Source organism: Perissodus microlepis, chromosome 5 (genome assembly GCF_051167445.1).
Source record: "Perissodus microlepis isolate ML-2025 ecotype Zambia chromosome 5, ASM5116744v1, whole genome shotgun sequence".
Taxonomy (NCBI): domain Eukaryota; kingdom Metazoa; phylum Chordata; class Actinopteri; order Cichliformes; family Cichlidae; genus Perissodus; species Perissodus microlepis.
Genome location: NC_140465.1, coordinates 933,587 through 960,511, shown reverse-complemented (window position 1 = coordinate 960,511; position 26,925 = coordinate 933,587). Strand labels below are relative to the sequence as shown.

At 42.9% G+C, this 26,925-nt stretch overlaps 1 protein-coding gene and 1 long non-coding RNA gene across 3 annotated transcripts in view; one reads left to right on the top strand and one right to left on the bottom strand.

The window, feature by feature from the left end:
- LOC146386340 (receptor-type tyrosine-protein phosphatase gamma-like) overlaps nucleotides 1-26,925 on the top strand; it is a 362,095-nt gene that overhangs the window by 237,632 nt on the left and 97,538 nt on the right. For both annotated transcript variants that reach the window (XM_084927312.1, XM_084927311.1), the window contains exons 5-6: nucleotides 11,574-11,669; nucleotides 26,422-26,488. In XM_084927312.1, coding sequence (XP_084783438.1) covers nucleotides 11,574-11,669; nucleotides 26,422-26,488 — 163 coding nt within the window. The remainder of the gene's footprint in view (nucleotides 1-11,573; nucleotides 11,670-26,421; nucleotides 26,489-26,925) is intronic.
- Nucleotides 3,010-4,954, bottom strand: LOC146386341 (uncharacterized). Its single transcript, XR_014800200.1, has 3 exons — nucleotides 4,871-4,954; nucleotides 4,404-4,493; nucleotides 3,010-3,549 (listed from the first exon to the last, which is right to left on the bottom strand). It is a non-coding gene; the product is annotated as an uncharacterized LOC146386341 (long non-coding RNA).

Sequence of the window (26,925 nt, the reverse complement as noted above, 5' to 3'; positions counted from 1 at the left end):
CCCCGGCGTCTGTGCGGCTCCCCGTGGCTCCGGGGCAACCTCGGCGGCCGCCGGGGTTCCGGCGGGAAGCAGCGGCCGGAATGGGTTCCTGGGGCTCCACCCCGCTGCCTGCTCCGTTCCCACAGGGCCGCCGGCCCTCCGCTGTGACGCCGCCGCCGGTGGCCTGGGCCACGGAATACGGGCGCTCCGCCGCGGCTCCTCACGGCTTGGTCCCAGGTTGGCCGCCAGATGGTTGGCCGCCAGATGGTCCTCCGCCAGCGTAACCGCCGCCGTCAAATCCGCCGGGCGGTGGCAGCGGACCCAACGAGCCGTTGCCTCGGGCAGGCCCCCCACGAACTGCTCGAGGACGACCAGATTCAGCATCCGAGCCTCCCCAGCCGAGGTGCCCGGTCGCAGCCATCTCGCTGCCGCATCCTCCAGCTGCCGAGCCCATGCAAACGGCCGCTCCCCTCCTGTCATCCTGCTGGCCCGGAATTGACGGCGATAATCCTCCGGGGAGAGACCCAAACGATCCAGCACCGCCCGGCACACATCCTCAAACACCCCCCGCGAGCCGGGGGGCAAGCTCAGCGCCGCCGTCTGGGCCTCGCCCGACAGAAGCGGCAGCAGCCGGGCGGCCCAACCCTGCAGCTGGCCAGAGACCACACCCATGCCACAAAAGTGTGGCGAGATTTTCCATAAGGGTGCACTATGTAGACAAGAGTGTTGCTTGGTGTTGTCTGATTATGTGTGTGCACAATAATTTATATGAGTGAGCGTGTTAGTGCTTGTGCGCGTGTCCTGTATGTCTGTGTGTGCTAGTAGGCTCTTGTGGATGTGCCGATGTTGAGTGTGTATGTGCGTTATCATGCCGTGCAGATGTGTAAAAATTGAGTATGTTGTTTGTGACTGCATAGAAAAACAGATGATCGATCCAAGAAAGAAGAAAGAAAGAAGAAACCCATGGAAAAGGACAAGTTGGAAGGATGAAAGAGAAAACTTGAAAGAAAAAGAGAACAGTGTAATTAACGCTTTAATGCTGTGGAGACTGACGGTGTTTTATCTGTTACCACATTATAATGCATTAACAAGTTGATATTAATAGGTTGGATAGATGGAACACGAGGAGAGAAAAATATAGCCAATATAGAGTGGTAATGACAGAATGCAGAACCTTCTGAATGAAGGTGTGTGGGACTGGAAACAGGACCTTGCGGATCGCTTTAAGGAGTGGTCGTTTACGCTGAAGTCCATTCCTTTATGCTTCCTGCTGTGACACCAGGCCTCTTGGCTCCCAGCTGATAAACTCTTTCAAAGCAGATGCTTTTCACGATGTCCTCCGGAAGCTTCAGGTGGGTCTTCATGAAGGTTTTAACTTCTGCATCTCACTTTTGGCTGGGGAAGATGCACTCTGGGCCTTCTTCATGATTAAAGCATCGAAGCACCAGTCAATGTATTCTTGGAGAGCATCCAAATTCTCCCCGCTGTCCTCCAGGGTGTTGGAAATGATTAATAATAGTTCCATCTCCTAACCTACCTTTCTGTCTCCTCCTTCTCAGGTAAGATTAACTGTGTCTCATGTTCAGCATTTCTGCCACTTCTTTGTGAAAAATTTGTCTTTTATGTTCAGTTAACCTGTAGTGCTGTGAACACCATCAAAGATAGGTCTCAAAATGGTGCTGAGCACCAACAACTGGTTGTGTTCTTCCTGCATGCGACTGTCACAACTCACTCGATGTAATCGGTCCCCAATCGTTACAAAATGTGGAAATCTCAGTGTTGCATCAGGAGATACAATTTGATCGTTAATTTTCATCACTTGGTCAAATTATGAGCATGGATTGTCGTCAAAAGACAGCTCTGGTGGAAAATTTTTCATGCAGAAAATTACTGGGACCGGCTGCAGGGCTCTAGACTAACTTTTTGCCATGGTTGCACTGGTGCACCTAACTTTAACTTAGGCGCACCCAAATTTTTCAACCACATCGCTTAACACCACAGTTTTGAATGTACACTTCATTGCACTGAAAAAAATATGTTGTTGGATTTACTTAATTCAATAGTGGACATTTGTTGCACACAGATGTTTTGCTTTGGCAGCAACCTAAACAATTGAGTTAAATTAACACAATTTATTCATGTTCAATAAACCTGTGCAATTTGTGCTGATAAAATGTGACTTAAACATGTTTTGATGAAGTAATTTGAGCGCTTGGAAAATTTTACAATTTTCTCACTTTATCCCAACACCATTCAATAACTTTTACCCAATACTACTTGGTCACTTAAATACTACATGTTGTCTTCAAATTACATTTTGCTATTATATTCTAGTATCAAATACACAATTTTCAAATGGAGGCCTTATAACAGATTGTATTGTTCTCTTCCAAGATGGTTGCTGGCATCCACCAGTAACCTTTCAAAACAAAATGTCTAATTTCACTGCATTGACAGTAGGTAAAGAATTAAACTGACATTACTCGTCTACTGAATCTATATAAATCAACAGTTAAATAATGTCAGTTCTTCCGTGTTCTCTGGAATCAATCACAGCAAAGAAATTAGACTGTTTCTTTTGAAAAATGTTACAGGTAACCATCTTGGGAAAGAAAAATACAAAACATTCTGCTTAAGGCCTCTGACATCAAGATTCAGTTAAACAACAATTATAACTAAACAATTTGAGGTAATGTTAGTTTCCATTAACATTAAATTAGGTTACTGAATTGGCAAACACCTTCCTATTAACATTACCCATTTTACCCCAATAACTAAAGAAATTAGCACTTGCAGGTCAAACCCTTTATTCAAGAGATGCAAAAATAACATTGATACAATGACTGTCAAAAATTACAGCACTGATCATACTGTGACATGTTGGTTCAAAACAGCACACTTAGAAATATTCAACGTTCTTTACTTCAACTGAAAGAAACTGAAAATACCATTTCACACGACCCATATGGGATATTTAGACTGTATAACTGTTCACGCTACATCTCTTCACTAGTAAAAAAAAGAAAAAATACAAACAGAAATTGAAAAATGCTGCCAAACAGACAAACAGAGAACTTGTACAGAGCAAAAGGAAAAACAAACAACAACAAAAAAAATGGCTCGTCCTCATGGCAGTTGCAGAGTATATAAAAATGAACCCTGCGATCTGTTCCTGGAATTGAGCTTCAAAAATGCAGCAGAACAAGTGTGAGATTTAAATGTCCTCTCACCTAGAGCTGATCACCTTGCATGCATAACAGTGAGCTTTCCTTGCAGGAGGAGTTTTGTCTTAGTTGTGAGCTTTTCTTGAGAGCTGAGTTGCATCCAACTCCATTACCACCCTTTGAATCACCTCAAAAGTGTAGCAGAGTTGTGATGGGTAACTCATGTTGAAGGAATAAAAAAGGTCCAAACAGCATGGCTACTGCAAAGGTCACGTTATCCAGATCTTGAAGAACTACTATACCCTCGATGATGATGCCAACATCAGAAAAGTCATTGCCTGGCGCATCTCTGGAGACAGATGTTCATTGTGGTTTTCTCAATCTGTGCAGTGGCCTCAGTCAAGTCCTGGTTAAACACAAAACATTTCTTCAAGGTTCCTTTTTAAACTCATCTCTTTTGAATCTACCAGTTCTAATGTTAGAGTAATTTAAACCAATGCAAGCAACATAGTAAATAGCTATAGCCAAAGAGTGGCCTGCCATGCTGCCATTCATGGTCTAACAGAGTTTCTAAGAGGGTGAAAAACATAATAATTTCAAATGCTTTACATTAGTTTTTGTTAGAAAGACACCGGCCCATCAGAAATCCAGGTTATGTCACTCAGAAGATGTTAGAATTTAGACTTTCAGCCCCACAATTTGGTTAGCTGTTGGTCAGTTGGTCTTTTTTTTTTTTTTCAAACAAAAGCTAATGTAAATATTGGTGGGATTTTCCTTTGTTCACTAGAATGACAAATTTAAAGTTTTTTCACACCGATGTGACCCCTAATACAGGGGTGGGGGTGGGGCCTCAAGGGCCGGCGGCCGAGTTCACTACCAGGCCTCATGTGAACTTCAAGACATGTTGACGAGGTAATTTAGCCATTTAAATCAGCTGTGTTCGATTAAGGATACAGCTAAAACATGCAGGACACCGGCCCCTGAGGCCTGGAGTTCCCCACAATATGTTTTTCACTTTGTGGCAGAGTTGTCAAAATGGATGGTTTTACCATTTTCATAATAGGGGGTTATGGAGAAAAAGTGGAGTGTTTGGACCCTTGTGTGACAAAATTAACCTTGTGTTTTAATCTCAGTACTGGAATCATGTAGCCAAATTATTAAAGAGGACTACTGGTCCTAACCAGTCCAATGAGGATCAAGTGGATAACTAAATGCATTTTTAAATGTTGCAAAGCCACAATCTACTCATAAAACACTCACCATGAACTCCTGCACCAAGATGTTGCAATTGTCTTTCACACAGATGCGGAGCACTTTGATGAGGGACTCCCTTCGAGCATTAATGTCATCCTTAAGTATTATAACAAGGAAAACAGAGATTTGTGAACTCAAAATTTTCAGTAGCACAGAAGAAAATGATCCCAGACAAAAACTCTTGACTTTTTAAACCAGTCAACATGCAACACCAGCATCTACAAAGCAATATCAAAAGTTCCTGTTTGACATCAACTTTATGGATATATAGTTTCCAGAACATATATTTTTAAAAAAAGATAAATTTTTCTCAGTGAGCCAGTAAATGCATGACGAAAATTATGGCATCCTTTTAGTGGAATCAGTACTCACAGGTAATAGTTGACTGTTTCAATGGATGCAGCATAAAAATCTTTTACTGACCTAATGCAATACATATACACTTTGTAGTTAAAGAATTTTAAAGTTCTTACTGTCATCATGGCAGCTACATCCTTTAGCTTTGTGCCCTGTTCCCCCGATCACTTTGCAAACACTTTCAGCAGACTGTCAGAGAGAAATTCAGCTCCGTCAGAAACCTTGACTGTAGGGATGCACTGCAATGCTGCATTTTATCTGAAATGACATAAAATTATTTTGAAATAACAGCAGGCACTGTGCTTGGTTAATCAGTAATGTTTTGTTGAATAAAAACTGTGTTTCCAGATCTTATGGGATTAAAAAAATCCAAAGATGATTTGTTTCTGATTTGAAACCCAACAACCCACAAGTTACAACCTCATTTTAGTTCAAGTGTGCATTAATGTGAGTCCAGTAATCACCTTTCTGACAATACATACAGGTATAAGTTAAACCTATGGCAGATTTCGGATTTCTCAGTTGTATTAATAGGGTGGTCTGTTTGATTATGCATGCACCTAATAATTAAAAAAAATCTATTATAATTAAGTTACAGAAACCTTAAGCGAAAATAGAATATACTTTCTCACCATAACACCTTGAACCCACAATCCATCAGCTGACTCCTGGTGAAATGCAGAATAGAGGTCGTCTCTCAATGTGCAGCAAAAAAAACAAAAAACAACCCAAACAAAACAAAAGGACAGCAGGTGAGGGCAGGAGGGGTAGGGATGTAAGCTAGCATAATGCCGCTGATGATATTAGCTAAAGCTGTTCAATGTCCAAAATCTCACTAACACCACGGTGCATGTAACTGAAGAGTCAGTTGGCAAATCTATTCACACAGAAAACCAAATTATGTTATGAGTGCCTCGTAATTAGGTTTAATGTGATATTACGGCTCTTGTGCCAAAGACAAATTCAAATGAAAAAGCGCCAATTCTTTGACAACAGATAAAACAGCAAATAAGCTAACGGCTCTTTTTTAGCATATTACATGGCGACACTCTAGACGTTTAACTACATTTAAATAAATATTAATTCAAAAAATCAAGACATACCAAAAAACGTAGAGTTGGCTGCTCGACTTGACTGAGATGGAGGCCTTTTTTAAACCACGATCCAAAGCCCGCGAGATGAAATCACGCGTGGTTTCACAAGATTTAACGTTGCTATATTATTGACTTACTTCACCTGAACATGATATGAACAATTTAATACACCCTTTCTGCATATCATGTAGTTTTTACACTATATAGTTACATTTAACTTTAAAACATTAGGCAATTGTGTTAAATACATGCAAGATGCTTACATAAACCCAAGAGATGGCCAGTCCCTTTTTTTCAGTGTGGGGGAAAATTTGCTGTCCATACAGACAATATTGATTTGTAAATGATTAACTAACAATCTTGTCAACACAAAGTTCTTTATTTGGAGCACAGTTCTACAAGAAAGATAAGTTACTGAAAAACTGTTTGTGTTTAAAGAGCGTTGGCACTCTTTGTCAATATTGTAGACAATGTTAAACTTAATCATCATCTCAGCCTCCTCTGACGACCTGTTTGCTGCTGCCTGCTGCTGAAAGGCAGTGGGGAGAGAGGACACTTGGGCAGTGCATTTATCGCAGCATATAATGTGTTTTCTGGATACACTGTGCTTTTTTCAGCGTTCAGAGGTTGATGGCTCCGTGTCAGAGCACTGGCTATGAATTTCAGACGGATCAGGCCTTAACTTAACAAAAAGGTTATCAATCGTTCTTCTCATCTTTTCTCATTACCCACAGCTACATCCACCCTGTCGGGCCTAGGCTGCCCACTAGGGCTGGGTATTATCACTAATTTCTATAATACATTCGATTCCGATTCACGAAGTCCCAATTTGATTCAATTTTACCTCAGGCAGTCAGAAATATTAAAATTCTGATCCTTTATCAGTACTGATACATGTGAGACTTCATCAGAGGTGTGAACATCACAGCAAATGCCTTTGTGTCAAAGTAACTGAGATAAAACACAGAAAAACGTGAAGGAGATTTTCCTGGCCTGGATTTTGATAGCAGATAACTTTAAAATTATTCTGCAATTTTAAAAAGTACAAATTTCTTCAGTATTGAACAGTAGAAATTAGGCTTTCTTGTCCGAGATCAGTAAAAAATCAAAAAAAAGTCAAAAAAAAAAAAAAAAAAGACAGCGGCTGAGAGCGCTGTAAACAATGGTAGACTGGTGGGTAATAAGCGAATGAATAATGCAGAAAACAGAGATTTGAGATGGGAAACTGTTCTTGAAGTACACAGAGAGAGAGAGAGAGCTGTGCATGAAGTGTGATTTTATTGTGGTGGAAGCAAAACAGCAAAAGTCAGAGGGAATTAATGACGACATTTATCAAATGTGAAGTGTAGTTTGGATCTTCTTTTGCTGCTGGTTCAGTGAATTTTGGTTGGAGAGAGACGAAACCTGCAGCTCAGAATCTAGCGCAAAAAAGACGCAAACACAAAGCGAAGGACCCACCGATGCATCAGAATCAGTGAGCTGTCGGCTGTCAGCCCCAACGGCGTGTCCGTGTACGGGCCGTTGGGTGAGAAAGCCAAGAAAGAGAAAGCTGATTCTGATGCGTCGGGTCCGGTCTGTGTTTACCTCTTTGTGTGGAATCTGTTTACCTGCTCTCATTTGCTGGTTGGTGGTTGCTGAGATTCTGGCATTTCTGGCAAAATACATTTATATATTTAAAAGTCGATTCAGGATTTCATGAATCGATATCACTTTATTCAAGCTACTCACCTCCCTCTTCCACCTGCACTTTCAAACGTACACACAAAGGACTATGGGACAACTACAGGAGCATGGCCAATCATAGAGGTGCCGCCCCTGACTATCTCTGATTGGGACACACGATAGGGGCATGATTTGTGTCACTTGTTGACCACACGGAGACTTTCAGAGTTTTTTTTTCTTCTCTTTCCTTTCATCACAGGCAGCACTGCCGTCAAGCTCATTGCCTGTCAATTTGTGCATTTGCTTTATTTCCATCGTGTGGCTGCAGTTGGCTATTGTTGCTGAAAGTTGTGCTTATTTTAGTCTCATCGAAAAGTGTAGTTGTCTCTGTCAGAGAGTGCCTGTGTCCTGTTAACAATAAGTGGAGCTGGGAAAGCTGAGAGGCTAACAGCTTTTTATCTGGTGCTTTGTATATGCACATTGTGGATAAGCCGATGGTCTGTGACTAAACTGTAAATGGATGGGAGAATTAATGTTTCAATGAGATTCAATCATTTACTTTAGTCAATATCATGAGCATGAAAAAGAAGGGTTTTATTTAAATAGCCTAATTTTCTGTTGCCTACATTGTAGAGCGTGGCTTTGCTTCCAGACCTCAACAGGAACATTAGCACACTCGGGGATTAAAATGTGATTCAGCCAATGGAGGAACCATACAATCTTAGTGGCTCTAGGGAAAACTGACAATAATTTCTATTGAGAGCTCCAGTAGATTTTCTTAGTGTACAGGCTGTGATCAGCAGACCTGCTGCTGCAGCTGCTCTGATGTTTACTGCTCTTTGTGAACGTACACAACTGAATTCAATAAACCCATCATGTTACTGTGAGCCAAACTGTTTATTTAATTCAGTTTCATTTAGTATGATTTATTTAGCACCAAATTACAAAACAGTAATTACCATGAGGTGCTTTATATTGTAAGGCAGAGACCTTAAAACAATTCACTGCACTAGACTACGAAGTGTTAATATACATGATTTTTTTTTGCAGGATGTTTCACAAAATGAAAAATCATAAATTCACATCATGTGCAGATTTAATATCTGATTTAAAAAATGAGAAACTACATGCTTTAAATGAGCAATTTATCAAATGCCTCTGAACACTGCTCTTCTTCTTCTCCTGTCCTGTCTTTCTTACATCTTTCTCCATCTCTGATTGAAGTTAGCTCTCACTCTTTTCTGTCTCTGAACAGAAGCTGGATTTTTAGCTGCTGTGGCAAATACGGTGTGAAACAAGCTGCACATAAACACTGTGTTTACTGATATTTGTTGAGCTGATACAAATGTAGCATTTGAAATTATGTGCCCCTTATAAAGTATTACTCACCTTATGCTCGCTCGTCTTCTGTAGGGATAGCTAGATACTTAAGTATCGCGGCCAGAACTTCTGAACATCTGCATTCCCACCAATGTTGTGGCACTCCAGACTATGGTGCCTGAATCCCCTCAGTGAGATCATTGACAAGACTGGCTACGGATACCGACTACGGAATGGAGCAGTTGTCAGCCACCTCCTCTACATGGATGACATCAAGCTGTATGCCAAGAATGAACGAGGATATCCTTCATAAAGATAGCTATAACTTTTGATAGAAGACTCAGATACACGTATATATGGCTTTATCTTATAGAATTCAATATCCCCGTGTTGAGCAAACAGGTTTTAAAGCCGTTTGAGCTAAGATTTTCAGGTTATTCACAAGATGAAAACTTATACTTTGTTTCGAGTGAAAATGCCATTCAAATGCATGTAACAGTGAGAAAAGCACTGTCTTGGCGAAAGAAAGCATTTTTGTACAACTTCATAAAGATAGCTATAACTTTTGATAGAAGACTCAGATACACGTATTTACGGCTTTATCTTATAGAATATACAGCAATATACAGCAATGAGATTGGAATTTCATTCAGACTGGAAAAGTGTAGTCGGATGATAACAAAGAGAGGGAAGGTAGTCAGAACTGAGAGGATCGAACTACCAGGAGGCAACATTGCAGACATAGAGGACCGCTACAAGTACCTGGGGATCCCACAGGCAAATGGGAACCACGAAGAGGCCGCTAGAAAAGCTGCAGCCACCAAGTACCTGCAGAGGGTCAGGCAAGTCCTGAGAAGTCAGCTGAAGGGTAAGAACAAGATCTGGGCTATCAACACCTACGCCCTGCCTGTGATCAGTTACCCTGATGGGATAACAAGCTGGCCAAAGGAGGAGATAGAAGCCACTGACATCAAGACAAGGAAGCTCCTGACCATGCATGGAAGGTCCAGCACAGTGAGGCTTTACGCTAAGTAGAAGGAAGGAGGCAGGGGACTGGTGAGTGTCAGCACCACAGTCCAGGATGAGACAACAAACATCCACGAATACATCAGTAAGATGGTCCCAACCGACCACGTGCTCAGTGAAGTCTATCACACCAGGCAAGACCCCAGGTGCAGGCTATGTAAAGATGCCCCTGAGACAATCCAACACATAACAACAGGGTGTAAGATGCTAGCAGGCAGGGCATACATGGAACGCCATAACCAAGTGGCCAGCATAGTGTACAGGAACATCTGTGCCGAGTATGGCCTGGAAGTCCTGAGGTCAAAATGGGAGATGCACCCTAGGGTGGTGGAGAATGACCGAGCTAAGATCCTGTGGCACTTCCAGATACAGACGGACATAATGGTGGTGGCTAAGCAACTGGACATAATGATGGTAGACAAACAGAAGAAGACGGCCGTAGTGATCGATGTAGCAGTTCCCAATGACACCAACATCAGAAAGAAGGAACACGAGAAGCTCGAGAAATACCAAGGGCTCAGAGAAGAGCTCGAGAAAATGTGGAGGGTGATGGAAACAGTTGTCCTAGTGGTAATCGGAACACTAGGTGCTGTGACTCCCAAACTAGGCGAGTGGCTCCAGCAGATCCCAGGAACAACATCGTAGATCTCTTTCCAGAAGAGTGCAGTCCTAGAAACAGCTAAGATACAGTGCAGGGCCCTCAAGCTCCCAGGCCTCTGGTAGAGGACCCAAGCTCGAAGGATAGAATGCCGGCAGGGGCGTTTTTTCTTTTTCTTTTATATCAACAGGACCCTAAGAGCCTTCATTAGGAACTCAGCAACATTAGAGGCCAACTAAGGATCTAACAAGGAGATGCTCTGTCCACACTGCTGTTCTGCATAGGCCTGAACCCTCTCAGTGAGATCATTGACAAGACTGGCTACGGACAATGACTACGGAAGGGAGCAGTTGTCAGCCACCTCCTTAACATGGTTGAAGCTCGATGCTGAGAGTGAACAAGACATTGATTCACTGATCCACACCACCAGGATATACAGCAATGTTATTTGGAGTGGAGAAGTGCAGTCGGATGGTAACAAAGAGAGGGAAGGTAGTTAGGGCGATCCTCTCAGTTCTATCTGAAGGCAACATTGCAGACCACCGCAGAACCACTATCCAGGATGAAACAATGAACATCAATGAGTACATCAGGAAGATCGTCACAACCAACTGTGTGCTTAGTGAACACCTCAGGCAGGAGAAATCCCAGAAAGAAGAGGAGCAAGAGGAAGAACCATGCAAGGACAGGTCCCTGCACAGTATGTACCACCAACAGATAGAGTAAGTGGCTGGCATCCAGAAATCCTACCAGTGGCTGGATAAAGTTGGACTAAAAGACAGCACAGAGGCAGCACAGGAGCAAGCTCTAAGATCCAGAGAGGCTGTGGTCTACCACACCAGGAAAAGCAGACAGGCTGTGTAAAGATGCCCCTGAGACAATCCTTCACATTGCACCAGGGTGCGAGATGCTAGCACACAGGGCATACATGGAACATCATAACTAAGTGGCCAAAATTGTATATAAATCTATATATATATTTCATGACAGCTTTGGGTGTCTGTACACCTACAACATGTGAACTGCTGCTATACCTCCTGAGCCACAGCACCATAAATTAACATGGTTTCACTAGTTTTCTGTCTCACAAACTAATGTCAGTTTTTTCTTCTTCCACAGATGCAGATCTACATGTATAACTCAGATGACTTTGAAAGTCTCACTGCAGCACTCAGAGAGAAGAGAATCATTGCAGCCATGGCTGTTTTTTTCCAGGTAGGAAAAGGTTATGTTACTTACTTGAAAGATGAGGTAGATTTCAGTTGTGCATGTTCTTTCTTCTGGATTGGGAATTTATCATTAATGTTTTACAGGAGAACTCACTGCAAAAAGAAAATTCTGTCAGTACAAGCTTTGTACTGACATATCAGAGGTTGTTGATACAATAACACACTGCAGACATCTAGCAGACTGTCTAACATTATGTTACAAGGGACATCTAAGCCTTGTGAACTCATATTGCAACTCCAGCAACAAGATGCAGTGACCCAAAGTCTCCATTTCAACTTGTGTTGAAAGTGTGGACTTCAAACAATATACCAGCCACGTAAAACCACAGTTATGATTAAAAATACACACAATGTTTCTGAAAACATATAACATATATGTTCCGGCCATATGTTCTGCACACTCGGGTAAAGAGAGGGGCTGAGCTGTCAACTGATCACCAAGTGGTGGTGAGTTGGATCAGGTGGCGGGGGAGGCCACTGGACAGACCTGGTGCTCCTACACGTACAGTGAGGGTGTGCTGGGAATGTCTAGCAGAGGCCCCAGTCCGCCCCAGATCTTCAACGCACATCTTAGGCAGAGCTTCAACAGCATTCCAAGGGAGACTGGGGACATCTGAATGAGTCTGAATGGACCATGTTCAGCACCTCCATTGCTGAAGCTGCTGCACTGAGCTGCAGCCGCAAGGTGGTTGTTGCCTGTCATGGTAGTAAACCCCCGAACCAAATGGTGGACACCAGAGGTGAAGGGAGCCACCAGGCTGAAGAAGAGATTCTGGCAAACCTTCAGGCGACTCAGGAGGGGAAAGCGGTGCTCTACCTGTACTGTGTATAGTGCGGGTGGAGCACTGCTGACTTCAACTGAGAAAATTGTTGGGCGGTGGAAGGAATAGTTCGAGGACCTCCTTAATCCCACTGACACGTCTTCCATGGAAGAAGCAGAGTCGGATGACCCGCCAATTTCCAGGTGTGAGGTCACTGAGGCAGTTAACCAACTCCTTGGTGGCAGAGCCCCTGTGGTGGATGAGGTCCGCCCTGGATTCCTGAGGGCTCTGGATGTTGTAGGGCTGTCCTGGCTGACACGCCTCTACAATGTTGCATGGACATCAGGGGTGGTACCCCTGGACTGGCAGACCGGGGTGGTGGTCCCCATCTTTAAGAAGATGGACCGGAGGGTGTGTTCCAGGGGTATCACACTCCTCAGCCTCCCTGGGAAGGTCTATGCCAGAGTGCTGGAAAGGAGAGTCCGTCCATTAGTGGAATCTCAGATACAGGAGAAACAATGCAGTTTTCGCCCTTGTCGCGGAACACTGGACCAGCTCTTTATCCTCTTGAGGATACATGAGGGTGGATTGGAGTTTGTCCAACCAGTCTACATGCGTCTTGTGGACTTGGAGAAGGCATTCGACCGTGTCCCTCGGAGTGTCCTGTGGGAGGTGCTGCGGGAGTATGGGGTGTCTGGCCCATTGCTACGCCATTCGATCCCTATACAACCGTTGCAAGAGCTTGGTTCGCATAGCCGGCAATAAATCGAACTCGTTCTTGGTGGGTGATGGGCTCTGCCAGGGTTGCCCTTTTGTCACTGATTCTGTTCATAATTTTTATGAACAGAATCTCTAGGCGAATTTCTAGGCAAAGCCAAGTGATGGAAGGCTTTCACTTGGGTGGTCTCAGAATGTCATTTCTGCTTTTCGAAGATGATGGTTCTGTTGGCTTCATCGGTTGATGGCCTCCAGGTCGCACTGGAATTAAGCGGCGGGAATGAGGATCAGCATCTCCAAATCTGAGACCATGGTTCTCGGTCGGAAAAGGGTGGAGTATCCACTTCGAGTCAGGGACGAGTTCTTGACATTCTTCACGCACACCCTTGCATTATACATGCTTATCTTAGGCAGTAGTATCAGAAGGTACATAATACATTTTCACTGCTGTGCAGTGGATACCCAACTTTATCTGTCCATCAAGCAAGACCTTTACACCTGCTGTTTATTTTATTGACACACATGAATTAGATAAACTGCATTTCAGATAAAACTGAGGTTACGTACGCGACCCTAAAAATCCTTTAAATATGGTGCGTTTTTTTTGGCCTTTTTACAGCTTTATTTCAAAGGGTACATTGAAGAGTGATAGGAAAGCAAGGGGAGAGAGAGAGGGGAAGACATCTCAGCCATGCGGCATATGGTCGCCTGCTCATCCCAGTGTGCTAAACCGGTGTCCTTAAATATGGTGTTTAACTAGATGTGTACTCTAGATGGCATTACCTTGGCCTCAAGTAACATTGAAGGATATTCTGGTCAAAAAATGACTTCAAGTCATTGAAGAAAATAAAAATATATGTTTAATATGCAAACTGGTTACTTGCATTTGAGCAATAGCTCCAAAATTAGAGACACCTTGTCTTGCAAAACTATCTCATGTGTTAATTACTTCTAGCCTGGACAACTGTAATTCATTTTCAGCAGGATGTCCTAAAAACACAAAAGCAATTGATAGAAAATTGTAACCCTACTTACAGTTTTTAAGCAAGAATGACCAAACTCTCACTAGGCCAGTATCAGATGATCTAAGAGGTATAAACATCAATAATGAAGGACCACACCAGGATAAACAGTGCATAAAATTATATACTTGACACACCGCAGCTGCAAATAAATGTACTTAATACAATAAAATAAAATACAAAATATCTCCCCATGACACGCTGGAGAGATTATATCTCTCGGCTGGCCTGGGAACGCCTTGGTGTTCCCCCGGATAAGCTGGAGGAGGTGGCTAGGGAGAGGGAGGTCTGGGCTTCTCTGCTTGGGCTGCTGCCCCTGCGCCCCCGCCCCCAGATAAGCGGAAGAAAATGGATGAATGGATGGCATACAGCTTTTCTCTGAGTCAAATGTATGAATGAATGTCTGATAACTGATGGATCGTCAGGGCCCGTTCTATGTTTGTTTAACTGTTTGTCCTACCACACTCTGTTGAAGAAGGAACGTTTGAAGTCCTGCAGGTATCTGTTCCAACACACAATGGAAATGAAACTCTGGCTTCAATACAACCTCAGCAATCTTAACCACTCTTGGGTTGGCTCGCCATCCAGTTAACTGGAACTGTGGAATTGCTACTGTTCAATGGAGTTTTGCTTCAGACTGGGTTTGTCTGTCGAGTTATCCTTTTACCAGATAAAAAAAAAACCTGACCAAAGAACAGGGTAAAATTCTAAAGACCCAACCACTGCAGCAGAGTCGCTTGCAAGTCCCAGCAATTCAGCTTCGGTAACATCAGTTTGCCAAGCACATGGCATTGTATGAGCATGAATGCAATGGCAACTGCGGAAAGTCATGTGATCAAGGTCAACAGCAAGGGTTGCTGGGAGCTCATTGCTGATTGCCCAAGTTACACAACAACAAATCATCTTATTTGTCCACATCTTCCTTTAACCCCGAAAAGCACATGACGAAATTGTTTACATCATGTACACCAAAAATTGCTTTCCACTGCTCTTTTTTTCTAGCTGGGCTACAAAATGCTGCAGCAAGAGCACGGATAGGGACTACAAAGAGAGAGCATATTTGTCACATATTAGCTTCTCTTCATTTGGTCCCTATTAAATTGAGAATTAAATTTAAAATCCTTCTTCTCATACAAAATCTTGAATAATCAGACACTGTCTTATTTTAAAGACTTCACAAAACCATATATTCAATTCAGTTTTATTCATATAGCACCAAATCGCAATAACAGTTCCCTCAAGGGGTTTAATACAACAGAGAATACAGAGAACCCCCAACAATCCACTCACCCCCCAACAGAGCACTTTGCTCCTGGACTACTGGCCTATTTGTGGTTCCTAGGATATTTAAAATTAGAATGGGAAGCAAAGCCTTGGGGCCCCTCTTCTGTGGAACCAGAAGATGAGTTTTTATTAACTCTCTGAATTCTAGGGTATAACTGACAATTTTTGACTACTTTTGATTTTACCTTTATATTTCACCTTTAAAAGCTGTTTACCTTTTCTTGGTATCATTCTTTTCACCACAATCTTATATTTACAGTTATTGTTTCATTTTGACATGCTATTTGGGTGACAAAATTCACTCAAAATCATAAAATATAAAAACTTGAGTTGGACAACCACAAATATGCTTAGTGAATCATTTGTCAATCAGTATAAATATAATAAGTACTTTACTGATCACTATGTAAGCGTGCTTAAAAAAGGCTCAGATTATTGAAAGAGCAATATGCAATTCTTAAAGGGGAAACTTCAGGTAAGAAGTTATGACCTGCAGTCTCTCTGGGTCAGATATAAACCAAGTGTCGGTGTAGTTTATTTTCGTTGTGCTGCCGTTTTACAGTCAGTTACAATAACTCGTACTGCGTACTAGCTAGCATGACTGAGTTTCTATACAATTGGGTGGGTGCTATGATGTTACTGATAGTGAACTTTATTTTATTCATAAGGTTAGTTAGTAGAGTTGCCAACCGTCCCGTAAAAAACAGTATCATCTCGTATTCAGAGAAAATATTACGCGTTTTGTATTGAGCTGAGAAGGAACAGTTTGTCCCGTACTTCAGCTAGAATGGAAAAAGACACAAAGCTGAAGTTATTCTGTGTCTTTATGCTGTCAGCTGCTTCTTCTCCTCTCATTCTCCCCCCTCCCTCTCCTGTTTCTACTTCAATCATGAATCTGATCAATGATCAGCTGATCGCCTTTTCTCTCTTGTTTGTTTATCTCCCACTTTGCGCCAGAAAGAGGAAACCAGTGGATGTCACGCTAAACAACAGCAGCACGTTTAAGCTTGATCAGCTGTTGTTAGAATTTATTTAATATTAATTTCTAGTATCAGCTGATGTTTGCTGGAGCCACAGCTGTAAAAGCTGCTGGTCATGATGTCGGTTTGGTTATGTGGTGAGAGGGAAACATGAAGATGAAACCAGGAGATGTCCTTACTGAATCATCAGACCTGAACAGGTGATGGAGAAACAGGTTCACCTTTTAGGTGACATGAATGAGTTGAAGGGAAGTTATGAACTGTTTCTGAGAGACAAATAACACCAGGATCCTTTCTTACGTAGCTGACAGCTAGTAACTGTGCAGGGGCGGATCTAGCAAAGTTTTGCCAGGGGGGGCCAGGTAGGGAATTAACAGGGAGAGGGGGGCACAAAGAAATACTTTCTTATTCTCATTTATACATGTCTAGCTTTTATGAAATAATTATCTGAATCTTACAACCAAAGTTTTTATCTGATGTAAAATGTATAGAAATCATAAATATACCAACAAGACTGTACATCACTGTCACAACAGCATTTGTTTTCATTCAAAGGCTTTATGGCTTTAATACCTGGTGGGCTGGTCTCTAGTCAAAATGCCCGGGACGATTTTTTGTCCCAGTCCAGCCCTGGGCACGACACGCAGTGAATTAATCTGAGCAGGTGCATTAAAAAAAAAATGGCTGGGCCACCGCTGCACATCGCAAATTAGCTTGACACATTAGTTGTACCGCTTCTTAATGAAGGTATCTTAGCTAACAAACGCAACTACCAGATTCAACTTGTAATTGGCTAAAAATCACTTACCCGTGAGAGGGACGTTGCTAGCTGGCAGTTTTTTCGAGCGATGTTGAAATTTCCACATTCCAACTCTTCAAATGCTTCAGGAGCTGTCCGCTCAGCGCAGCACCAGCACCACGGATACATCCGTAGACTCGAGACAGAATTCACAATGTGTTTTTGGGACTTTTTTGGGATGTTTTCTTGTCTGATCAAACCAGAAAGCTTTAATGAGCAGCTGGATTTGTCTCGCATTAACTGGCTGGACACAGAGGACATTGAAATGCAGCTGATTGAACTGAAAAGCTCGACTCTGTGGGGTCAAAGTTTGCAGAACTACAGACGCAGCTGGAATCCATAGCTGTGCGTGTTCATGGAGCTGCATTTTCACCTGCTGGACATCACTACCTGACATGTTTAACTGTCTTCAGAACATTGCAGAGGCCTTATTGACAGTATTTGGCTCTACATATCTGTGTGAGCAGATTTTCTTCCACATGAGTGTCCTCAGGTAGCCGTCTGAATGCTGGACACTGGGAGACCTGTGTCTCTGAGTGGGAGACCAGAGATCACATTAACATGTGTATCTCTGTATTAACAAACATGCCATATTGGCCCAGTTTATTTTTCTTATCATTGTTTTAAGGAGACCATAAATAGCATTTATATTTTCTGTTGTACAGTTCATTTGCTGTTATGGAGTTCTTGTTATGGATAAAAAGTGTATCGGTGCTAGTTTTTCTGTAAACATTTTATATAACTCAATGGGAAAGCCATCAGGTCCCGGTGCCTTGTTACTTTGCATTGATTTAATTGCTTCAACAATTTCACCAATGGTTATCTCTCTATCAATTTCTTGTCTATCATTTGCGGATATTTGTGGAATCGGTAATCTATCAAGCATTTCAGCAACGCTTTTTATATCAACCGGATTTGAAGGGTAAAGATTGGAATAGAACATTTAGAACTGGTCATTGATAGTTTTCAGATTGGACATTTTTTCTCCAGAAGTTTTACAGATTTCAGAAATCATGTTAACTGATATGGATTGCTTAATTTGATATGCCAAGAGTTTTCCAGCTCTTTCCCCATGTTTGTAGAATTTTTGCCTTGATTTGAGACATAGACGCTCTGTTTGCTGAGTGGATAGGATTTTATATTCAGAGTTTAGTAATATTTTTCTTTTATTGAGGTCTGGTTTTGGATTTTCTGCATATAAGCAGTCAATCTCTTTTATACTTTTGGCTAGGTTGTTCATTTGTTGTAAGTATTTCTTTTTTTTGAAATGATGTATATGACATTATCTGCCCTCTGAGATAGGCCTTTAATGCCTCCCATATAAAATTCATTTTCATTCCTTGGGTTTGATTTGTCTCTAAAAAACACTGTATTTGGTCAGAGACCATTTTTTTAAATGAATCTTCAGGGAGGCGCTGGTGAACCACATAAGGCATGGGACTCTATTAAGTCCTCAGCGTGGTTTTAAGCTTTTGCGGCCTGCTCTCTTCCCAATCTAGTTTTGCTCATATTTCGCACAACGTATCTTCGTAGATGTAAAAAGTGTGCCAGGGCAGCACACGGGCATGTTATTGTAACATTACTGAAAGTTTGTTAGTTTTGGAGTGATTGAAATATGAAAAAAATTAGCCCTTTTGAGGAGCCCTGTGCAACACGTTTTCACAAAGGGCTGGTCCGGACTGGCCTCACCTGGGACACATGAAAGACATTGTGAATTCTCATGGAACGGGGAAGAGCTAAACGGACAGTCACAGGGTTCAATATTGCTTGGATTGAAAAGGGATTGATAAAGCGCGGGGCTAGTTTCTTTGACTCGACCCTTAGAGGAACATGTTTTGCAGAAAGCCATACCTGTTGCCCGACCCGGTATGCGAGGGCCGGAATGCGGCGGCGTTCTCTTGTTCTGCTCGGCGGTCCTCAACAGGGCGTTTCGGGTGGCGCGCAATGCCTGTCAGCAGTGCCGCATGTGGTGCTGAACCGAAGGAACCGTCAATTCCCCTTCCGACACAGAGAGAAGCGGGGGCTGGTACCCCAGGGAGGCCGCAAATGGGGAAACTCCAGTGGCTGCCGACATGCTAGCATTATGGGCATATTCAATCCAAGCCAGTTGATCGCTCCATGACGATTGGTTGGAAGAGACTACACAACGTAGCATCGCATCGAGTTCTTGATTAGCTCGTTCCATTTGCCCGTTAATTTGAGGGTGGAAGCCGGAAGATAAGCTGACCCCCAGTTCCTTACAAAACTCCTTCCATACCCGGGACGTGAACTGGGGACCCCGATCGGACACTATATCTTGGGGAACACCGTGGAGACGGAACACCTGCTGTGTCAGAATCTTGGCAGCTTCCAGGGCTGAAGGGAGTTTAGGCAGAGCGATGAAATGAACAGCCTTAGAGAAGCGATCGATGATGGTCAGGATGACCGTGTTACCAGAGGGTGGGAGACCAGTGGCGAAGTCCAGTGTGATATGAGACAATGGGCGTCTGGGTACAGGCAATGGACGAAGGAGGCCGGCAGGAGGTGAACTGGGGGCCTTGTTACGGGCACAAACAGGGCAAGCCGCCACGTACTCCTGAGCGTCCTTCTCTAAAGTTGGCCACCAAAACAAATGTTGCAGAAAGGCAGTAGTGCGGTTTTTACCTGGGTAGCAGGCGAACTTGGCCGTATGGGCCCAGTGAAGGACCATCCTCCCCTCTGGCGCTGTCCCTGGATCAGGTTCTGACAGCTGAGCATCCTTGATGATCCTCTCTATCTCCCAGGTCAGAGCCCCTACAAAGCACGAGGAGGGCAGAATGGGTTTCTCCTTCTCTTCCGGGTCAAGATCCGGGGTGAATTGATGTGATAATGCATCCGCTTTGAGATTGCGGGAGCCGGGTCTGTAAGAGATTGTTAAGTTAAACCGTGTGAAAAATAGAGCCCACCTGGCCTGCCGGGCGTTCAGTCTCTTGGCTGCTTGGAGATAGGCTAAGTTCTTGTGGTCTGTCCAAATTACCACTGCCGAGCCAATGCTGCCACTCTTCGAGGGCCAGTTTTATGGCGAGGAGCTCCCGGTCTCCAATGTCATAATTGCTGTCTGCAGGAGATAAACGTTGAGAGAAAAAGGCACATGGGTGTAACTCTCCGTTTACCTGTTGGGATAGATTGCCCCCACGCCTGCGTCCGAAGCATTCACCTCCACAAAAAAGGGTTGACTGAGGTCCGCCTGCACCATCACCGGAGCTGAGGAAAAAAGGTGTCTGAGTTTCTCAAAAGCTTGTTCAGCGCCGGGAGACTACTGGAACGGCTGCTTAGGAGAGGTTAGTTTGGTGAGGGGCAAGGCGACTTGACTGAAATTGCGGATAAACCGTCGATAGAATCCCAGAAACTTTTGCAGCTGCTTACGGTTCTTGGGTTCGGGCCATTCCACCACCTCCTTTACTTTCACTGGGAAAACACGAGGATGTCGTCTAGATAAACGAAAATGCAGTGATAAATGAGGTCCGGTAAAACATAATTTATCATGGCCTGAAAAGCAGCTGGATCATTTGTGAGCCCGAATGGCATCACCAAATACTCAAAGTGTCTGAGGGCAAGTGTCTGGTAGCCGGGGACCTCCGGCCGCCGCCCGGCTCACAATGCACCCGAACCCTACAGTGCCTCCTGCTGGTGGTAGGCCTGCAGGAAGATGGGCCCATGTCCCTTTTTTGGGCTGTGTCCGGCCGGGACCCAGCCACCAGACACTTGCCCTCGGGCACCCTCCCCAGGCCTGACTCCAGGTAGGGGCCTCGGTAACTCTATCCCAGGCAGGGTGAACTGTTCCCTCTGTGGTCTTCTCATAGGGGGTTTCTGAATCACTCTTTGTCTGGTCTCTCACCCAGGACCAATTTGCTATGGGAGACCCTACCAGGGGGCAAAAGCCCCCAGACAACATAGCCCCTGGGAACGCTGGGATACACAAACCCCTCCATCACGATAAGGTAGCGATTTGCGGAGGGGTAAAATTTGATTAGAAAAAATGCACTGCAGGTAAAAACCATGAGCCATAGTATTGAGTCACAAGAATTAGTTATACTGCTAAATTCTTGAAAGATAATTCACCAAAGTCAACAGTTATCTGAGCAGCCATCCAGATTCAGTGCAAAATATAATCTAAGCTGCTAAAATTGTTCTTCATTGAAACAATAAACCAGTTTTACTTTAAACATTTTTAAAAAGTGCATTTTATTAGCTGATACTGGAACTATAATTCCAATATTTACATGAGACTTGAACTCATTAAATCCATATCAATTTTTAATTGTTTAAGAGCTTTAGAGCTAGAATAGTACGTAAAACAGAAGCAGTATGTAAAACAGAAGTATATTTGTGCCACCATGTACATGTCACATAAGCCACTAAAATGTTACTTCTGTGAAGGTCACCAACTTTCAAAATAGATCAACTTGGATGGATTACCGTGAGAGGAATCACTGTAGAAAGAGAGAGACTTTTTATAGGGAAAAAAATATGAGGACATGTCACATTCTACTGTGGTTTCTTTTTTTTCCTCTAATTTGTCACTGCATCAGCCTGTCCCTGGAGAGAAAAAAGGAGCTTTAGGGATGAATGAAGAGAGAGAGAGAGAGAGAGAGAGAGAGAGGTACATAATTTGAAAAGGGAGAAGTGGATGGAAAGAGAAATTGGGAGTAGGACATTGTAAAGGAAAGCACTGTGGCTGAGGATTTCAGGGGATGAGCCTGTGGGCCTTCAGAGACAAGAATTAATAATAAAACTCTAATTCCCACTGTCCTCCTTTCTTTTTTTCTTGTCCTAAATGAGTCTGTCTGCCATAGTCTCACTGTGTCTTTATGGTAGCTTTGAATTCTCTTTATCCACTTTCCCATTCATATAGCCTGTTTCTCTCACCAGGTGTTTATTGTAGTTCCAGTTCTTAACTTGTTCAGTTGTTTGAAATAACTACACAATTTATGTTTTTTGGGTAAGTTTGAGGCTGTCTCACATTGCCTTACAATTAATTGTTTGCCGTTTCTTTTCATGGGCTGCACACATATTGAAGTTGTACAGGTTAATGAAAAAAAACGTATTAGTGGAATTAGGGGGGATGAGTTCTGCTGGTGGTTTGTGAAGCAGGTGATGTACAACATCTTTAACATGTTTTTGTATAAAAGCCACAATCAAGATGATGATACATTTGTTTTAATTTAGCTATCATGGTTTGGTTGTGCTCAGGAATAACTGAACCCCAATAGAATTTGTAAAGAGAAAGTGTAGGTACTGAGCATCAGGGACAGTTTGGATTGAGGGATTGGGGAGAGCAGCCACCTGATGCTGGTGCCTCCATAAGCAGCTCTGTATAGAAACAAAGAAAAGGAACCATCATGTAAGGACAGAGCCATGTATGGCATATACCAGTAGTAGATAGAAGAAGTGGCTGATATCGATAAATTCTTCTAATGACTGGACATAGATGGACTGCTCTGCCATGATTAGATCATGGTAATAGGAACAGGTTCCAAGCACAGGATGAATAGAGGCTGGGTTCTACCACAACAGACAAGACCTTGGAAAAGATGCCCCAAAGGTGTTCCCTGGCCAGCTGAGAGATCTTTGCAGCGTGTCACCCAGGAGGTAGCTAGGAAGCATCCTAATCAGATGCCCCAAACACCTTAAATTGCACCTTTTGACGTAGAGGAGTGGCATCTCTACTCTGAGTCCCTCTTAAATGACTGAACTCCTCACCAACTCATTTCTGCCGCTTGTATTTGCAACCTCATTTCCGCCTCTACTCAGAGGTTGAAATGCAAGCCAACGCAGTACAAAAGTTCTCTTCTGCCGTGCCCATTCCTAGTTTTAGATCAGCCCTTTGAGTATTTAATTATGTCCTATTTTGGTCTACCGGTTACCTGTAAGTCTGGTAGGCAGTACTTTTTGACTTTGATGTGTCAAGCTATTTGTTATTCAGAGTACTCTACCTGTGTTTTTGTGGGATTTTTCCATATTCTGGCTTCCTCCACTTCCTCCGCTCATCATGCCTGTGTGCCATCATGGCCTGTCTCCCTGATGGTTTAAGAGACAAAACCTGCGCTTTTTGTAAATACAAATGTTTCTTATTTGGTGGAAGCAGTTGAGGGGGAGGGCAAAGGACCAAGAAATTAGGGTGGTTTACAGGCATGTTGAATAACTGAGGCTTTAAAATCCAAGCCAGAAGTCTGAAGCTCTTGAACAGCTGGATGAGTGTAAGCACAACCAGTTGGTTTCATTTTGTGATATCTCATCACAAATGCATCTCATTGAGCAGAGTTGGAGGAAGAGGTATAGTACATGCTATATAATAGCATAGCATAATCATCTGGCTCCAGCTGGGCATCTCCATATTTACTGGTTTAAAACAAAAAAAAGTTTCCATATTTTGACCATACACAGATGTTAGAAACCTAAATAGTGGGAGGTTGTGCATTGAAAGTAAATTGTCCAGCCCAAAGACGTTCCACCTCCTGTAACAAAAAAGGAACAGTTCCCTTAGTATGGGTAAGTACTATAGAAGTTTTTGTAGGAACTTTTCTGCCGCTGTAGCACCCCTCACTGATCTCTTGAAGTCAAAGGTCAGATTTGTTTAGTCACCCAAGGGCCAGTGTTGAGAGGCTTTTTTTCATTCCAGAAAGTTCAATGTATATGAGTTCAGCGTATCTGTAGTTGAGAATCAGACCATTGCATTGATACGTTCTGAGGTGGGTATTTCATAATGTACACTGGTCATAAACCACGATGATGGTCAGAGGGGTGATAATGATCCATCTCTGCCTGCTTAGTCCTTCGTCTTTCTGTTTGGTGTAGGAGACAGGCTGGCTACGAAAGGCAGGTGTTGAGAGAGGTTGGATTGAGAGAGAGACTGTACCGCCATAGGATTTAGTAAAGGGAAAAACTAAAAGAAAATAATCCTATATAACTGGATTATGCTATAATAGTTGTTCACATAAGGATGAACAGATGAAAAACTTAACTGAAGTAAAATTTCATAAAATGAATAAAACATGAAGTCAGGTATATTAATACGTGAATGTTCAAATGTAATCAAATTTTCTATGTTAAGAATAACAGAAAAGAAGAAAACGTGATGAAGTGATTTTAATGAAGTAACCTTTGCCCTAGTATAAAGTGGTTGTATGTTATTGGATGTCCAGAGAAGACAGGAGAGAGAGGGAAGCAAAGGGCAAATGAGTATAAAAGAGGTGCCTGGGAACATTCTGGGTTATTTCCTCTAGTTCTTGCAATGAGCAGAACACATCATCTGAAGATAGGCCTGGGGGGTCCAAAGTTAGAAATTAGAGCAAGTAATGCTGGCCTGTCAGTAGCTATCAGCTGCCTCTGAAGTCCCACAGGCTAACCAAGCCCTTTCTCAGCCTCCGGTGACCATCATCTGGTTTGGGGGTTATCACAAACTTCAGCTATGGAGGTCCATTCAGACTTAAGTCCCCAGTCTCCATGTCAAAGATCAGCTGGAAGTGGGAGTTGAAGATCTCACTCACTGGGGCCTCTGCCAGGCAGGCATCTGTTGAGCATCCTGCCCCTCCACCTGATCCAACTCACTACCAGGTAGTGATCAGTTGACAACTCAGCACCTCTTTTCACCCGAGCAGAATGTTTCTCCTAAGGCCCTGAGTTATGCATGTTCAATAGCTTCTAGATTAACATGTTACCAATAAAAACCCTAATGACTAATAATGTATTTTCCACACCAGAAAATACAGCCACATGATGATAAGATTGGGCTGCAGCCTAGTGTCATGGTGCCACGAGCACTTTTTGACGCTCTTACGTTTGAACATGATTTTTGTTATAGACACACTGTGGTTTGCACAGAAGTCCAGTAACAGAACATTGCTCGGATTCAGATCCAGGCCGTTCCTCCTAATCACTCCCCTACAGGTCTCACTGTTGTTGCACACATGGACGTTAAAGTAACCCCCAGGTGGAGCATTCTCCTGCACCCCACCCATGGACTCCAAGAAGGCCAGTTACATAAGTGCAGATGACAGTCAGGACCCATTTCCTGACCCAAAGGCGCAGGGAACAAACCCTGTCATCCACCGGGAAAAACCCCAACTTACAGGCAGCCAGCCGAGGGGATACCCCCAAAGGCATACCCCAGCCTGCTGCCTCTAACCAAGGACAACTCCAAATTGAGATGTCCAGCCCTTCTCCAGGAGGCCACATCCGATCCGGCCGAGGGGATGAAGATGGGATAGAGACACGTGGATAAGGGCCAGAGATTAATAATAGCTAATGATTAAATGACAGGCAGACACTGTCACAGAGCTCACTTACCGAAGGAATATAGTGTTCTGCCATTTAACAGCACTTCTTTCCAAGCGCCTTTTGTAAGGCTCTCCAAGATGTCTCTTATGGGAATTTGAATGCAAACTTTTCAAATGTTAAACTAGGCCTGTGTCCTTGAAACATTTCAGTCTGGACAAAATACAGTTATTTGCTATTATTTCACTGCCTGTTATGCCTTCTGTTGATTTCCAGTCCACATTACAACAGTGACGCTCTAATTGAAGACAATGAAAAACACATTCCTGACATCACATAGTGTGAGTTCAGATAGAAAAGACCTTAAAGAGGTTGTTAAATGCTGCTGTTTGTTTCTTCTAATCACACTTGTGTTTTTTTCCTCTCATCTCCTGTTTGCTCAAAGTTTCTGAGGGGGATTTTTTGTCAATGCCTAGAATTGAATCTTTCATTTACTAACAAAATCTGTTAACCACTACACCACTGGAGGCACCAGTTTCAGATTGAACTCATCCATCCATCCATTCTCTTTCACTTATCCAATTTGGGGACGTGGGGAGAGAGCCTATCCCAGCTGCCATAGGCTGAATTAAATAAATAAACGAAAATCCATATTGTAATGGAGTTCATCATTGTGGTAAAATTAGTGAGAAGTGCACTGCAGAAACACAGAATACAGCAAAATTTAGCAAAAACAAATGTGTAAAACTGAATAATGTTAAACTGTTGTTGTCCTTCATGGATTTATGAAACAGAAGCAGAATTTAATGTTGTAGACCTTCACACTGTAGACTATTTCTTAAAATTGTTTTATAAACATTTAAATGTATAATTTACAAAGCTTATGTTTTCAGTATTTGTTTTTTACAATTAATAAATATCTTTATTTTTTCTTCCTTAGGTGGGAGGAAGGGACAATCCTGCCGTTGACCCCATAATCCATGGCCTAAAGGGTGTGGTCCATCATGGTGAGTGGCAGGTCCAGTTAGTGCTGAGAGAGGAAGGACTTCAATAGTGTAGATTTTCCCTAATATATAAAATCAAGAGAAAACATATTTTTGAAATCCGTCAAAATCTTCTTTTAAACTAAAAACAATTCTGAGGATAAGGATAACATTATGACCACTAACAGGTGAGGCGAATCACACACTTCATCAGGGCACCTGTTAGTGGGTGGGATATATTTGTGAGCAAGTGAATATTGTGTCCTTAAAGTGAATGCATTAGAACAGGAAGAACTGGCAACCATACATTTTAGCAAGTCTGACAAAAGGATGAAATGCAGTTGTGGGGTGTTCCTGGTTTGTAGTGGTCACTATATATCGAAAGTGGTCCGAAGAAAGGAACAGTGGTAAAACAGTGACAGAGTCATGGGTGGCTAAGCTGCTAATCTCATAATTCATTG